The sequence below is a fragment of the Panthera pardus genome, unplaced genomic scaffold (assembly GCF_024362965.1).
Source record: "Panthera pardus isolate Hobbes unplaced genomic scaffold, ASM2436296v1 HiC_scaffold_24, whole genome shotgun sequence".
NCBI lineage: Eukaryota > Metazoa > Chordata > Mammalia > Carnivora > Felidae > Panthera > Panthera pardus.
Window position 1 is genome coordinate 136,498,966 of NW_026526810.1, and position 15,015 is coordinate 136,513,980.

The window sequence follows — 15,015 nt, forward strand, 5'->3', positions numbered from 1 at the left end:
AGCCAATCTGTTTTGTTATGAATCTTCTAGAGGCACACACACTCTCCCCACACTGTTTGACGATAGCGATCCACGCGTACCTCAGAACAGACATGTCAGCCTTCGCCAGAAACGGGCGATCGTGTAAAGAGGTCTGATCAGAATGCTGCTCCTCCCTTCTGTTCTCAACACGGGCCCCGGTTAGCGTATCATTTTGTAGATCTTCTCTGTACGTCAGCTTACTCGCAGTATACATTTGTTAGACTAATCCCCACGCACATCATATACACACCTACGTTTCCAAAATGGCTTTTCAGTGTTTTTACTTAGGTGTGTTTCCCTCTTAACTGGAAGGTGAAATATTTCTAGTAGCTCAGGGTCACAGCATCTTTGAGGATGGCTTTCCTCCCACTTTAACAGCAGAGGTTATTCACAGTGGCTTAAGTTGCAGAGAGATTTATTACCTGAATTTCGTTTGTGTTAAAATGTTGCGGTTGTCCAGAGTTGAGGAAAAACACAGTGTTTGGAATAATAGGTTGTGTTAGAAGTCATTGGTATTGAATCAAGCCAAAAACACGTCACATAAAACACCAACAAGCCTCCTGCTGGCGGTCCCTGGCATTTTGCAGAGTGCCCATGGAAATATTCAGAATGTCCAGAGGCCACACTCACCTACATGGCCCCACTCGCGTCCTGGCTGCCAGCAGCTTGGCGGCTGCCCTGGGGTGCATAGAGCGGCGTGGAAAGGACACGGAAGTTCACGTTATGCTAGAAAATCACCTGTTAAAAATATCACCGACAGAAGAAAGAGTGAATAAGTAGTGGGGTCATTTATACGTCATCTTTTACGACCAGATAAAATTAGGATGTACACAGAGGGGTCACGGGGACACTTGTCTGAACCCTCCGATGTTACCACATGCATCCTCTCCATTTCCCCCCTTCCAACGTGAAAAGTTTGAATTTAATTTACTTTTCCGTAGAATTTAGTCATTCCGCCGTGTGTGATTTATATTTTAACACTTTTGTAATTTCATAAACGGCTGAGACCTAAGTCCAAAAGAAAGGGGGGAACCAGGTTGCCGGAGTGCAGAGCAGTGGGGGCCGAGCGGTCATGCGGGTGGTGCCCCGACTGGTCCTAAGTAGGCGGGCACTCTCCATGGAGGGAGAAGCATGGAGGAAAATAGACTATACTGAGAGGAAGGGACTCAGATCACACGGGGCTCGAAATGCCTAATCTCATTAAGTGCCAGGGACAAGTCACCGAGGACTGAAACGTCCTTGGGATGGTCCAGCATTTCCCCCAGTGGCTTCTGCGTCTAGCCGGGCAATGCTTTGGGAGGCGGAAGCTCACCTTTGCTTCACGGTGGGGCCGGCCTGACAGATAGGCTGGGCTGGCAGTCTTCCGTGACTGTGGGTGGAAGGCCTCTGGCTGGAGCCCTGGAGGCCTTGACTCGCTGTGAAGCATGTTTGGCCCAGGGGCCCTTCCCTCCAGCCCTTCCAGAGCCTTCTCCACTTCTTCATCCAGAGCCTGGCTCCCAGGTGCACCTCTCGTCATTTCCTTCCTCACATCAGAACCCGTCCCTTCCCCTACCCCTGCTCTCCTCAGTGCTCCCCCAGCCGTATGCATTGGACCACCACGGTGATGACAGACATGTTAGTCTCTGTGTCCTCTCCTTCCTCGTCTGATTCTCCATTAGACCTAAAACCCCAAATACGGTGGGACACATGGAGTGCAGAGTTCCTGAGGGCCGCAGATATATACGGATGTTGGTTAAAAGGAGTGGAATTTAAGAGTGTGTTTGCTTTTGCTGACCCAGGAAAGGCAATTTCCTAATATTTTACTTTTTAAAGAACCTGTTTTTCTTTAAAAAAATTTTTTTAATGTTTATTTATTTATTTTTGAGAGAGACAGAGACAGAATGTGAGTGGGTTAGGGGCAGAGAGAGAGGGCGACACAGAATGCGAAGCGGGCTCCAGGCTCCGAGCTGTCAGCACAAAGCCCGACACGGGGCTCGAACTCACGAGCCGTGAGACCATGACCTGAGCCGCAGTCAGACGTGCAACTGACTGAGCCACCCAGGAGCCCCAAAGAACCTGTTTTTCTTAACGAGAAAAGGCCACCTAGATGTCAGCTGAATCCCTGGCCTGTTGTTGGCAGAGACTAGATGAGCCCCGGGGGCAGGAGCAAAGCCGTGTGGCACACTGCCCGCCTGGCCCCCAAGTGCCACCCGCACCATCCTGTTTGCACAGTGTTTGGTGCGTAGGTCCCGGTGACCCCATGGTGCAAGTGACAGGAAGAGAGACGGTGGCTTAAGCCCTCGAGTGCACAGTGCCTGACACTGATGAACTGATGCTCTGACAGCAGCTCTCTCGGTTAGGATTTGTTTACAAGCCTGCAACCTGTGCCATCTCTCCCTCCCAGACTCTTGTTCTCACCTGCGTTCAGGATTTGTTCTTACAGAAACGTGGCAGCGGCTGTGTAGACCACTCCTCGAGAGTGAAATCACATTGGCTGCACTCTAGACTTTGGTTTAGACGAGCGACACCGTGCCATTTATGCAGAGGAGGGGCCTGTTTAAAAACAGCACATGTTCCCTTGCTGTGTGCGTGGAGCTCCTTTCAAGTGACTCGGTAGAGCCCTGCGTGTGCGCACGTACGTGTGCGTGTGGGTGTGCGTGCCTGTGTGTGCACGTGTTCTCTCCCGCCAGCCAACTCTGCGTCCCTGAGCTCTAGTCCGGGCCGTGCCCCTACGGCAGCCCTCATTTCACACTGCGGTTTCGTTCCTGACATCACCACGTGCACATCCTCCGCCTTGGGAGGGAGGCACCGCGGCGTCACCCCCTTCTTACCTCGGGGCCACGAGGCGGAGAGGTGACGCGTGGCTCAACCCAAGCCACTCCGCCGCTCGTGTCCACCCATGTCCACCAGGTTACGCAATGGCATCCCTCAGGACCACCGTCGATTGCACAGGTTTTCATGAGCTCCCCTCTTAAACTCTCTAGGACCCACGTTAGCCGAGCTTACACTCTCCGTGGGTAGAGGGCGTGACAGCCACTGCAGATTCTCATCAGAAATCCATTATGGGTTCGGGCGTCCTGATGTCGGAGTCTTGTCCCCAGAAAACAGACTTCGTTTCAAATGTGCCTCCGGAGGCCCCCGGGTGGCTCAGTCAGTTAAGCGTTCAACTTCTGATTTTGGCTCAGGTCGTGATCTCGTGATTTGTTAGTTCAAGCCCAGCTTGGGGCTCCACACTGATGGCGTGAAGCCTGCTTGGGATTCTTGGTCTCCCCCTCTCTCTGCCCCTCTCCTGCTCTCTCTCAAAACAAATACACTTTAAAAAATAAATAAGTGAATATGCTTCCAGACACACATAGAGAAATAAGTGACATCAGTGTGGGCAGGGGTGTTTTTTATAGAAGTCATCTTCGCTTTTTAAAAGTTGGCTAATACCGGGTTTTCTTGGAAAGAAGAGGAAGAATAATACCGAACCTTCTGCCCCAAAAAAGTAACCAGACCTACCATGTTTGCTCCTTGGTGGTTATTAACAGCCAGCAAAGGTGCTGAAACTCCATGTTTAAAAATAGGCTTCCGAAAGGAGAAGTGAACTCGGCAGGCCCGGGGCTCTCCCCTGTGCGGCCTGCGGCTCCACACAGGGGGCCAAACCCCCCAGCCTTCCCAGCTTCATTTCAAAACAACGCAGATCCTTTTCGGAAGGGAAAACCCTTCGTCCAGCAGGTGGGTGTGCCAGTCCTGGAAAATAGGCTGGGTTGCCGTAGCTGGTGGGTCTCATCCCACTGCTTACTGTTAAAATGTCTGTGTGTTTCTGGGGGAAAAAAAAAAAAGGCTTTCTGAATGATTTAAGATAGCATAAAATGCAGCGTCTGTGTCAACAGCCACGTGTCTGTCAGTAGTGTTTCTGTCCCCAGGGGCCACAGTGAGCCCGTTGCGGGGGGTGGGGGGCAGCCCCCTCCTAGGGATTGGCCTCTCCGTTTCAGCCAGGGTCTGAAGACCTGCCCTCAGGGTTCTTCCTGCTGCCAGCCCCGTGCAGACGCCAGGTTTCTGGAGCAGGTGCCGGGGTGCTGGCGGCCCCCTCTCGGGACCCAGGCAGGGTTCTAGGGCGCTGTCTGTAGCCACGGAGACAGGGCGGCCCCTCCTGCCCCGCGCCAGGCAGCCTCCGAGGAGACTCACGTTGGCCCCTGCACGTGGCTTGGCCCTTTGGGAAACGGAGACCTTCCCACAGCCTCCAATGTCCTGAACTTGAGACCCTGCGACAGAGTGGTGTGGGGCCCCTGTGCCTCGGTTCCCTCCTCTGGGACGGGGATCCACGGCACTTGTGTCCCCTGAGATGGGTGTGGGTGACAGGTGAGGTGCCCGTGTGAGAGCTGGCACGGGCTCGTCCGCGCAGCTCTGGGCTGGCCGCTCTTCCTAACCAGCCGGTGTCCGATGGCGGTGGCATAGCGTCTTCAGAGAGTTCTAACTGCATTTTGCCTTCTGATGCCTTTGATTTGGAAGCGGGTAATCGACAGCCAGGCGGAGAAATTGAAAGAGCTTGACAAAGAGATCCGCCCGTTCCGGCAGAACTGGGAGGAAGCGGACAGCATGAAGAGCAGCGTGGAATCCCTCCAGAACCGAGTGACCGAGCTGGAGAGTGTGGACAAAAGCGCCGGGCAGGCGGCTCGGAACACAGGTGAGGGCCGCGGGGCAGGAGCAGGGGGGTGGGATGGGTCCAGGGGGCGGCACGCGTCCCAGTCCACCGCTGGGAGCCCGGCCAGGTCTGGGGGCTTGAGCTGGTGCGGGAGGTGCGTTAGGCACGCGCCACCTTCGAGCAGCGATTTCCGGTGAGATGCTACTCATGCAGAGGTGCGATGCCCTCCAGCCAGAGAGGCCTTCGTGAGAGAAATGTGTGCTGCGTAGACACGCCCCCTCCGTGTGATGCCAGCGCGGTAGAGAGTGGGTGCGGGGTGGACACCTTGCTATGGTGGGGGGTTCCCAGCTGTGCTGTCAGGCCCAGGGGACAGAAGCGACCAGCGGGTGAGGCAGGAGACTTGGTGGCACGCTCAGCCAGCGCGTTTCTGAGATCTAGAAGCTGCTTTGGGGACCGAGCGAATATTCGGAATGTTTGCGTGACCGGGGTTACTGGTGCAGAGGGACTGAGGTTGTGCCCCCGAACCCCCTGGGTTAAGCGGAGGACCGGGAGTGACGTGGGGAGAGGCCACTCAGGGTACAGGTGACTCCAAGCATCAGGCCGGAAGTCAGGGGGACTTGAGCAAGAGGGTGGCCTGTCCCTGCCCCCACGGGGCCCTGAGGGTGCCTTGCCGGAGGGAAGGCGCCGCAGCGACGTGCCCTGCGCCGCACAAGGCCCCGTGACCCCCGGTGTTGCATCCCAGCGGGCTGTGGCCGTGGGTGTTGGGGGCCAGCAAGGCAGGGGCCTGAGGCCCGTGTTTCAGGACACGTGAAGGTGCCGGTCCTCGCCCCCAAAGCCATTTCATTTAGTGCCGGTGCTGGCGGGAACGGGGCTCCCGAGCCTTCCTGACACTCACAGGCCTCCTTCACCCCATCTGTCCTCACCCGCGGCAGGCTTGCTGGAGTCCCAGCTGAGCCGGCACGACCAGATGCTGAGCGTCCACGACATCCGCCTGGCCGACATGGATCTGCGCTTCCAGGTTCTGGAGACCGCCAGCTACAATGGCGTATTGATCTGGAAGATCCGAGATTACAAGCGGCGGAAGCAGGAAGCCGTCATGGGGAAGACCCTGTCCCTTTACAGCCAGCCTTTCTACACGGGCTATTTTGGCTATAAGATGTGTGCCAGGGTCTACCTGAACGGGGATGGCATGGGCAAGGGGACGCACCTGTCGCTGTTTTTTGTCATCATGCGTGGAGAATACGATGCCCTGCTTCCTTGGCCGTTCAAGCAGAAAGTGACACTCATGCTGATGGATCAGGGGTCCTCTCGGCGTCACCTGGGAGACGCGTTCAAGCCGGACCCCAACAGCAGCAGCTTCAAGAAACCCACCGGGGAGATGAATATCGCCTCCGGCTGCCCGGTGTTTGTGGCCCAAACTGTGCTAGAAAACGGGACATATATTAAAGATGATACCATTTTTATTAAAGTCATAGTGGATACTTCGGATCTGCCTGACCCCTGACAAGTCACTGGGGAGGTGGGTTGAGCAGAAGGCAACTCCTCTGGGGGGTTTGAACCGGCTGTCTCCACCGAGGTCCTCGCGCTCAGAAAAGGACCTTGTGGAACGGAGGAAGCAGCAGAAGGTGGCCGCGGGCCGGCGGGAGGAGCCGCGTGGGAGGACACACCCGACATGTTTTCTAATAGACTAGCAGCTCCACTCTGAAGAATTATTTATCCTCCAACGTGATAGATACTGCTGTCAGAGAAGGTTTTCATTTCATTTTTAAAGATCTAGTTAATTAAGGTGGAACACATATATGCTAAACAAAAGAACCATGGTTTTTTCTTCCTTAAACTTGAACACCAAAAAAAGAAAACACACGCACACGCACACGCACACGCACACACCTGGGGACAGCTGGACATGTCAGCATGTTAAGTAAAAGAAGAATTTATGAGATAATAATGCAATTCTAATATATTCTAAAATTCAAGAGTGCAATCTTGTTTCAAATATAGTATACTGTCTATTTTTAAGGCCTCATCTGGTCTCTGTTTTAATAATTTGTTTGTCAGAAGACCCTGAAGTACACCTAGGTCTTTTTTGGAAGTCTGAATTCAGAATCATTTTTTAATTTGAAGTTCTAAGATAATTGTTACTGCAGACATTTTGTTTTAAAACGTTGATAGACTGATATTTCTTGGCAGAAAATGTAAACTATCAAACGCTGGTTATCACTTGTGATAGGAAAGAGCATACTCAACCTGCTGTATTTCTCGTTAGAAATGTAACCTTCAATCTCTGTCGTAGTTAATGACACTACTTCAAAATTATTACGAAAGGGAAACTGCTCATGGATGCTGTGCATCATTTTCAGATTTATAATTGTTTTCACCCTAAAATAGGGCATTTGTTGAACTTTGGAGTTCTAAACAAAATCCTGTAGGCTTTTAAAATTCTGCCCCACGTATTCAGACACGCTCTCTGTTGCTGACAACTCTGGCCTTCGGCGTCCAGGGTCCGGGGGTGGGCAGGTGGCTCGTGCTGAAGGAGGCCACAGCAGGTGTGTTTTTCTTCATCCTGTCACATTGCTGCATTCTGTTAACGATCTCCAAAGGCGACATCTTTGCATAGAGGTGGTGGCATACTGTCTATGTGCCTTAGATGTGACATGCTGCTTCTCGACCCTGGCTTTGTGTTCACTGTAACTCTAGAAGGTGATAGTTTGACCCGGCGTTCCTCTCGACCACTAGACCCCTGCCTCTGCAAGGGCCCTCAGACAGCCCCGTGCCTGCTGAGGAAGCCAGGCTCAGCTTCCGCTTCTGGAGCCTCCACTGCTCAGTCATCACAGATTCCAAGTCTCTGGGCCCCCAGAGCGAGCCGCCTGGTCCCAGCACGGGCGCGGTCCCACCCCCAGGGCAGGAGCGGGGCAGCCACCGCGCCTCTCCGTGTCCCCGCCTGGGCCGTGGGCGCCCACCCGCCACGAAGCAGAACCCTCTGAGCATTCCAGAGACCGCCGCTCTCGGGGGGGCCTGCCCAGGCTGACGGACGGGGTCCTGGAACCACCGCTCCCTCGGGAAGGGTGGCCCGGGGACCGTCCCAGCCTGCGCCTGCCCAGACGGCATCTTCTCAGCTCACTCACTGTTTACCTTCTTTCAATGGTCCAACTGTGACTAGAAGCCGGAGCCCTGCCTCCCTGCGCCCCCCGCTGTGCGCCGCGCTTCTGGGTGCTCTTACCACTGATGGGTGCTACACGTGACGGGTGCTCCTTGGGCTAAACCAGTGTGTGTGAACCACCGCATCTGGGCCGCGCACCTCAGACTGCCTGCCTCTGGGCTCCCCCGTGCTCACGCGGGGACGGTTGGGCTGGTGCCCGGTGGCCCGCCGTGTCTCTGGTGCTGCCATCTGCCCTGGGCGTGCCTCCGCCCCAGTGCCTGCTGGAAGTGCCCTCCTAGCGCACGCCGTCCCCTTCCGTAAGTGACCTCATCGGTTCCAAGCACCTGCCACGCCCGTTAGCAGTTAAGTGCTCGTCTATTCATCTCCTTTACTTTCCCCACCCTGCCCCCACCCCCGTTGCTTTGAGGGCCAGTCCGCCTCCTCCGTCCTGTCCAGAAGGAGTCGTGAGTCCCCGTGCAGAGAGGAAGGACTACCCGTGGGTGCTGCGGGACCGCTGTCCCTCAAAGGTGTTCCCGACCTCCTCCAGACCTTGCCCTGGTTCTACCCCGGAGACCCAGGGGAGACAGGACGCCTGGCAGCCCCTCCTGCCTGGCCTCAGGTGGCTTTCCTGAGGCCAGGGGTTACCAGCGGGGACATGCCTGTGGCATGCCTACGTCCTCCCCCATCACTAAGAGTGTGGACAATAGTAACACATTTGAGATAAAAGCAACCTCTTGGTCTGGTAAAACAACAACAACAACAACAACAACAACAGTTCTTTGCCTCTCCTGGTTGAAATTCTTCTGGGGGTGGGCTACCTGGAATCACTTCTGGAAGCATCTGTCCCTTGGTGGGGGGCGCTTTCCCAGTCGCCCCTCCCACACACGCTCCTAGTGGGAGATGACGGGCCCTTTGGGCCTCCTCCCGAGGAGCCCATAGGACGTGGCATCAGGAGCTGGCGCCATCCCCTGGGGTGAGGATGTGCAGAAGCCTCATCTTGTGGCTTGAAAATAATTGGCGACAGCGGGGGGGTGGGTCGTGTGCCTTTTGGCCACCGTTTGGTGCACGTCTTCCCTCTCGCGCACTTGTCCGGAGAGCGGCCTCCCGAAGGACCCGAGTGCGAGGACCTGCCCGGATGGACGCACCTGGCATTGCTTCCATCCTGACTCCTCGGTGCCCCGGTTTGGTGCTTGCCGCCCGGCGCCGGCCTCCGGCTGTGGTCCCTGAGCGGCCAACCCTCCCGGCTTCCCAGGGTCCCAGCAACAAGAGAACGGTGTCCTACGCAGCGTGTATTGGGTGCACTTTTCCTGTTTCCTAAAAGTGACAGATTTCCCCAAGGGATAAAACTGTTCCAGCGCTTTAGAAAAACCACCACCGAGTCTTGCGTGTGAATCAAGCCAGTCGGCTTCCCTGTCAGCCTCGTGCCGGAAATGAAGACAACTCACTGTCTCTGCTTGCCTCGTGTGGTTCTCTGGACGCGTGCCGCTCACTCCTACGCGGACCATGGAGGCTGCTGGGGGGCTGGTGGCCTGGGGCTGGGCTTGTCGGTGATGGGTGGGCACCTGCTGGGGAGCACACGGCGTGGTGGGCGTGAGTGAGGGGCCTGCCCCCAGAGGCTGGGAGTCTTTGAGTGGCGGAGTGGCATTTGGCTCTTGGGGATTAGACCGGCCCCAGGGAGGCTGGAGTCCCCTCACCTGGGCCTCTTCTAGAAGTTCGGTTTTTCAGTGTCCTAGGTTCATAGGTAACACAGAGGAGACAGGAATGCTCGCAAATTGTTCTTCTAAGACCTGTCCTACAAGAGGGTGGCGCTGACCCCCTGAGGGTGGGTCGCTGTGCAGGTGGACAGGGAAGGCCTCGTGGGGGCCACTGTTGTGGCCCCAATTCACAGCCTCCTCCCGGAGCAGCCTTTGCGAGGCAGCAGGTAGAGCAAGGGAGCTCTCGGCCCAGATGCGCCTTTCTTTTCCTGCCCGATCCAGTTTTTCCTCGCCTTGTGACCCCAGAGGGCCGTGGAGTACAGGAAGCCTGTCCTCCGTGGCGGCCACCCCCACCAGGCCCTTCAGATGCTGCCCAGATTCCAGGGGGCTCTCTGGCAGAGCCGATGCCCCCGAGGCTTCCCCTGTACCACTGCGGCCCACCTTGGTGAGGCGGGGTCCTTGGCCACCCACGCTGGGGCCACATGTCCCAGGTGAGGCCTGCAGCTGTCATCAGCAGGCAGTGTCATGGCCACCGGTGGCAGGCCTGGTATCCTGCAGCCAGCAGGGGACGGGGTGTCTGGACAGACCCTTAAACACGGCAGGTTCCCGTGGTGGGTCATTTCTTTGTCTGCCCAAGGGAGGTGGGCAGAGTGGCAGAACCCACCCGCCCCCAACTCACATCCTGGGGGGTGCACACCACCTCCCTACTCTGTGCGTGAAGGAGGGGGGACACTGTCCTTCTGTGCCCATCACGGACGTGTCTGGCTCCCGGCCTCTCCGCCAGCGTTCACGGGGCCGGTCAGGAGCCGCGCTCCTCCTGGGACCTCGTGCCCAAACCTCAGCCCTCCAAGGGAAGTCCCTCTTCTCTGGGTCAGCAGAGCTGTTCAATACTGTTTTCTTCCTTCTGGTCCAGACCTTTCTCAGAGTGCGGAGGAGAGCCGGGGGGAGCCCCTTCCTTTTGTGAGCGTGTGGGAGGTGAATGAGGGGTCTGTCGCCCAAATCTGCCTGTCAGCCCGAGACCATGGTTCTGTCTTCCATTTGCAAATCCCGACAGCTTTATTTTCTCCAAAATAGAATTATGTCCACTGGGGCCGAAGTCGGGTGAGGGCCGTGTGTGGCTCCGGTGTCGGCAGGTGACCTGGTCGTCGGTACTGTCTGGCCGGGCGGGGCAGGCCGTCACCGGGGAGCCGGGGCCAGCGGGGGGTGGGGGTCCCCGGGGGTGCTGCCCCCTGGCCTCCCGTGGCCCACGTGCGCGGAGGTGGCCGGTCTGGTGTGGGGAGGCCCTGGTGGCGCCGAGCAGTGCTTGCCTTTCATTTCCGCTGCTGCATCTTGAGTCTCGCGAACTGTCGCATTGGAAGAGGGTCAAGTCCGGGATGGCTGTGCCACTCCTGCCGTTAGTGGTGATTGGTTTTTATAACTCAGTCCCCCATTAGACAAGTAAGATAACCTTCAACAGCAAACTGACTTAATTGGTAAACACAAACGCCGGCATTATTTCCAAGGATTTCTACAAGAATTACCTATAGAATAGCATCTGTGATCACAGAAGTGTGTGAACCCGTGTAGACAATTGTGTGACGTTGTTAGAGCCGCAATCTCCCTGACGGCGCACCTCTTCGTCCAGTTCTGTTACCCAAAAACAAAGACCAAAGAAGGCCAATCTCTCATTTGACTCTGTATTTTTAACCCGCCTGTTTTAAAAATTGCCGTCTGTAGTAACCGCTCGCTGTGAGGCCCCATCTTGACACTCCAAGTGATTGTGACCAGTGATTCACGTCCTGTTTTTCTGCTCTTCTAAAAAAAAAAACAACAAAAAGACAGTATAAGTTATTGCTCAGCAATAATCATGTTGTTCATGTGAATTAACAACATGTCTGGTTTTCTGATAGCATTATTATGTTTTATATTTTTGTTTACTGTATATTGTGTGTGGTTTTATTTGGTATTTATTTGTGTTTTGAGGTCTTGCGATGTTTTTGTGTTTCTGATGCTAATAACTAAAGTTTGTAAGAGTGTAGAATGCAAAACTTGGAAATGCTCAACTGTCTGATTAGAGGAAAATAAATCTGACTAAGGAGTCCTGGTTTCTCTTTCCGCCGTCTCCACAGGCAGAGCCCTGGGCTTGGGGTGTGGGGGCCCTCCCCCCCCACCCCGCCTCCGTGGGGCCTCCCAGGCTCTTCTCTCAGAAGTGGCCTTGGCAGTGACCCGTGTGCTCACCCAGCCCCACACTCAGAAGGACCCACACTTGGCTCAGTCCTCTGCCGTCACCATCTTCAAGTTCTTAACGTGTGCAGAAGGGGTCTCGTATGCTTGGTTTGCACTAGACCCTGCAGACTGTGGAGCCATTCCTGCCCGTGGCTTCCTGGCCTCCCCTGCGAGGCAGTGGCTCTGACCTCGGCGAGTCCCGGAGGCTGGGGCGCCCGGCAGCCTCTCTCTCAAGTCTGTGGCCTGGTCCAGAGCAGGGGAGGTGGCCCCCACTCTCCTGCCAGGCCGGTGCCCCGGCATCTGGAATGGTGGAGGGGCCCCAGACCTGGTGTCCCCTGGCCCCGGGTCCACCACTTCATCGGCTGTGGGCTTTTGTGCTCTTGGAGCCTCCGTTTCCTCATCTGTCATGGAAGGACAGCATCTCTCCTTTCTAGAACGTGGTTATTAAAAAGCTGTACCAGGGGCACCTGGGTGGCTCAGCTGGTTAAGCATCTGATTCTTGATCTCAGTGCAAGTCTTGATCTCAGGGTCGTGAGTTCAAGCCCTGCGCTGGGCTCCACGCTTAGAAAAAACAAAAACCAAGAAACAAAACTGTACCAGCGCTGACCTTCACAGGTGCTTGTAGGGCTCCAGGCGACAAGTTCTAGCAGCTGCTCATAGGAGTGTTGGGGTTGGAGGGCCAGAAGGACCTCCTCCCAGCTCAGCATTTCTCTAGGTGGTCCTATGGATCAGGCCCAGGGGCAGGAAGCCCGTGTGGGCACCCCCAAATTATCTGTGTGGAAGCTGCTTTCCGGCACCAGTGCAAAGTCCCTGGGAACCGCCCAGCCCCTCCCCCACTGCCCTGCTCCCCCACATGTCACCACTGCGCCCCCCTGGGCCACTAGCACTGTGGGCAGCAGGAAGGTGGCCCCATCCAGGGTCCCACACAGGCTCTCTGGTCACACTGTTCCTGCTGTCCCTCAACTGGGGGGGGGGGGGGGAGTCCTCCCCACCCTATGCCCTCAGAGCCAGGGTGATACACACAGTGGGGAGTCCAGGGCCCTCCCCCACCCCGGCCCTTCCTAATGTAGGTTGCTGCACCGCCTCCCTCCGCCTGGAGGGTCCCAGTTCACCCCACCCTGTGGTGAAGGGCTTGCGCCCCAACCGTGTCTCTGGTGCTCAGCCTTGGGCTTCCACCGGGGTCGCAACCACAGCAGGGACGCTGAGCGGCACCGTGGGAGCCCCGAGGACAGCCCTGACCCACCTCCTGGCCCGGGGACACGGTGTGGACAGTTCTGTGGGCTGGGATGCCCGAGGCATAAAGCAGCAGCTGCAAGGCCATGTGTGCTTGGGGTTTTCCAGCTCCTTCGCAGGGGGTGGCTCAGCTGGGATTTCAGAACTGGATCCTTGGCTTTCAGCCTTTTGGAAACTTTTGGAGTCCTACAGGAAGGGAAGTGGGCAATAAACCCCAGGAGAAGAGCACCCCCTGCTGGTTGCACCTGGGCCGGAGGCGCCGGTGGGGACACTGGGCAGAGGCGGCCGCAGATCTGGGCCGCTGTCCAGCAGCAGAGGGCGGGTGTGATGAGAAATGGGGTGCTCGGAGCAGCTCCCCTACCTGAACCCAGACCTCAGCCAGGACTGATGGTGTAGGAGCACGTCAGACCGGCCCACGGCCTTGGCTTTGGTCCTCGAGTCAACATTGGGGACAGCCCTGCTCGCCCAGCGACCTGGGAGGCTTGGTCCAGGAGAGGAGGGACCGGGCGGTTCCTGGTGACCTGGGGGCTGCCTCCCTCGGCTCAGGGGGCCGGGGTGGGGCCGCTCTGTTCTGAACCCCTCCAACCAAGACCTCTGCAGGGCCAGCTAGGAACTCGTGCCAAGCCAGGGTGCAGGAACGTGTGCAGGCCTCCCCGTGCTGCCGGCTCTGCCACTGTTGGTATCGACCTGCTCGCGGAGGCAGCGACATCCCACAGGAGCCGAGGACCAAACCTGCAAAGATGCCGGAGTCCACCGTGCGCCTGCGTTCTCTGAGGATCCGTCTTTAGTGAGAAGATCAAGGTCTGGAGAGGGGCCCGTCCCCGGAGCCCTCCCTGCACTTTGCTGGTCTTCCGTGACAGGTTCACCTTGGTGCTTGGACCCGCCCACTGACCTGAGGGACGGTACCGGAACCGGACGGGCGAAGGCCTGGAGATGCGCTTGCTTGTCGTGAAGAGCGAGTGTTTCCAGTTTCCTGAAAACGGACAGCTGCAGAAGCTAAATCCTGAACCAAAGAGATCCGTGAAAAACACCACCGCCACTGGGAGAACGGAAGTCCGCGGAGGAGGTCCAAGGGCACCGTGGAGGGCCGGCTGGGACCTGTAAGTGCCGCGGGGCTGCCCGGAGGCATCCGGCATGTTCCTCGGGGGCTGGACAAGGAGTTAGAGGCGCAGGGGCAGCTTTGAATGTCCCCAAGCCTACGACCCCCTGCCTTGCTCCCCAGTGGACCCCTGGACCTCAGGGCTGACGTTGGAGGAAAGCAGAGCTCAGAGGCCCCCCAGGGCACTGAGGGGGCTGGGCTGGCAGCCGGGTCTGAGGACCAGAGGCCAGCATCCTGGCGGGGAGAGCATGCGAGGGAGTCTGTGAAAGCACTCTTGTGGTGGGGGGGGCGGGGCGGGGGGGGGGGGACATGTGGTCTGAGCCAGTGGTGGCCACCAGCCTGGCAGGAGGCACACCCTGTGGTGACCTTAGCCTGTTGGGCCTTTACAGGCAGCTGGGGGGGGGGGGGGTCACACACCTTCTCACGGAGGCCTGCCCCCTCACTGTCCCCGACGCTCTGGCTGCTCAGAGCCCTGCTCAGATCGCTGTGGCGCGTCCTTCATGCACCCCTGCCTCCCCCCCGGCCAGCGGCAGATCCGGGAAGGCCGCGCCCCAGCCCCTGCTACAGGCCTGGCACCGAGTGTTTGCGCAGACGAAAGGCCGAGAGAAATCTGGAGTTCGGCAGGGTCGAGGATGAGGGGTCCTCCAGGGCCAGAGTCTGGCAGGGGTCTGTGCAGGACTGCAGGACCCGGGGGTGACCAGCCGGCCCTGGGAGGAGCATGTGCCATCCCTTCCTCCCAGGAGCAGCTCCTGTGCTCCCACGGTACCCGCGTGGGCCCCGGGGGCACTTCACGGAGGATGCTGCAGTGGGGAGGAGACGGCCTGTCCGCAGAGGTGACTTCATGAGGAGACCGGAGGGACAGGAGGAGCCCTGCCAAGAGGGGCTGCTGTTGCTCATCCTCCCACCACCCCCCCCCTCCCCCCCCCCCCCCCCCCCCCCCGCCGCCGCCCGGCTCCTCTCCCTGCGCAGGAAGAGAACCAAGCACGCTGGAGCCTCAGTCCCTCCAGAGGGACACTAA

The 15,015-nt window shown here is 57.6% G+C and overlaps 1 protein-coding gene and 1 long non-coding RNA gene across 9 annotated transcripts in view; one reads left to right on the forward strand and one right to left on the reverse strand.

The window, feature by feature from the left end:
* The window catches only part of TRAF3 (TNF receptor associated factor 3), a 118,157-nt gene extending 106,620 nt beyond the window's left edge, over positions 1-11,537 (forward strand). For all 8 annotated transcript variants that reach the window (XM_053889841.1, XM_053889840.1, XM_053889838.1 and 5 more), the window contains 2 exons: positions 4,495-4,669; positions 5,560-11,537. In XM_053889841.1, coding sequence (XP_053745816.1) covers positions 4,495-4,669; positions 5,560-6,131 — 747 coding nt within the window. In that variant the 3' untranslated portion in view covers positions 6,132-11,537. The remainder of the gene's footprint in view (positions 1-4,494; positions 4,670-5,559) is intronic.
* LOC109274596 (uncharacterized) lies at positions 11,083-14,277 on the reverse strand. The gene is made up of 4 exons (XR_008417373.1): positions 13,765-14,277; positions 12,909-13,630; positions 12,273-12,386; positions 11,083-11,254 (listed from the first exon to the last, which is right to left on the reverse strand). It is a non-coding gene; the product is annotated as an uncharacterized LOC109274596 (long non-coding RNA).
* Between the last annotated feature and the right edge of the window lie 738 nt (positions 14,278-15,015).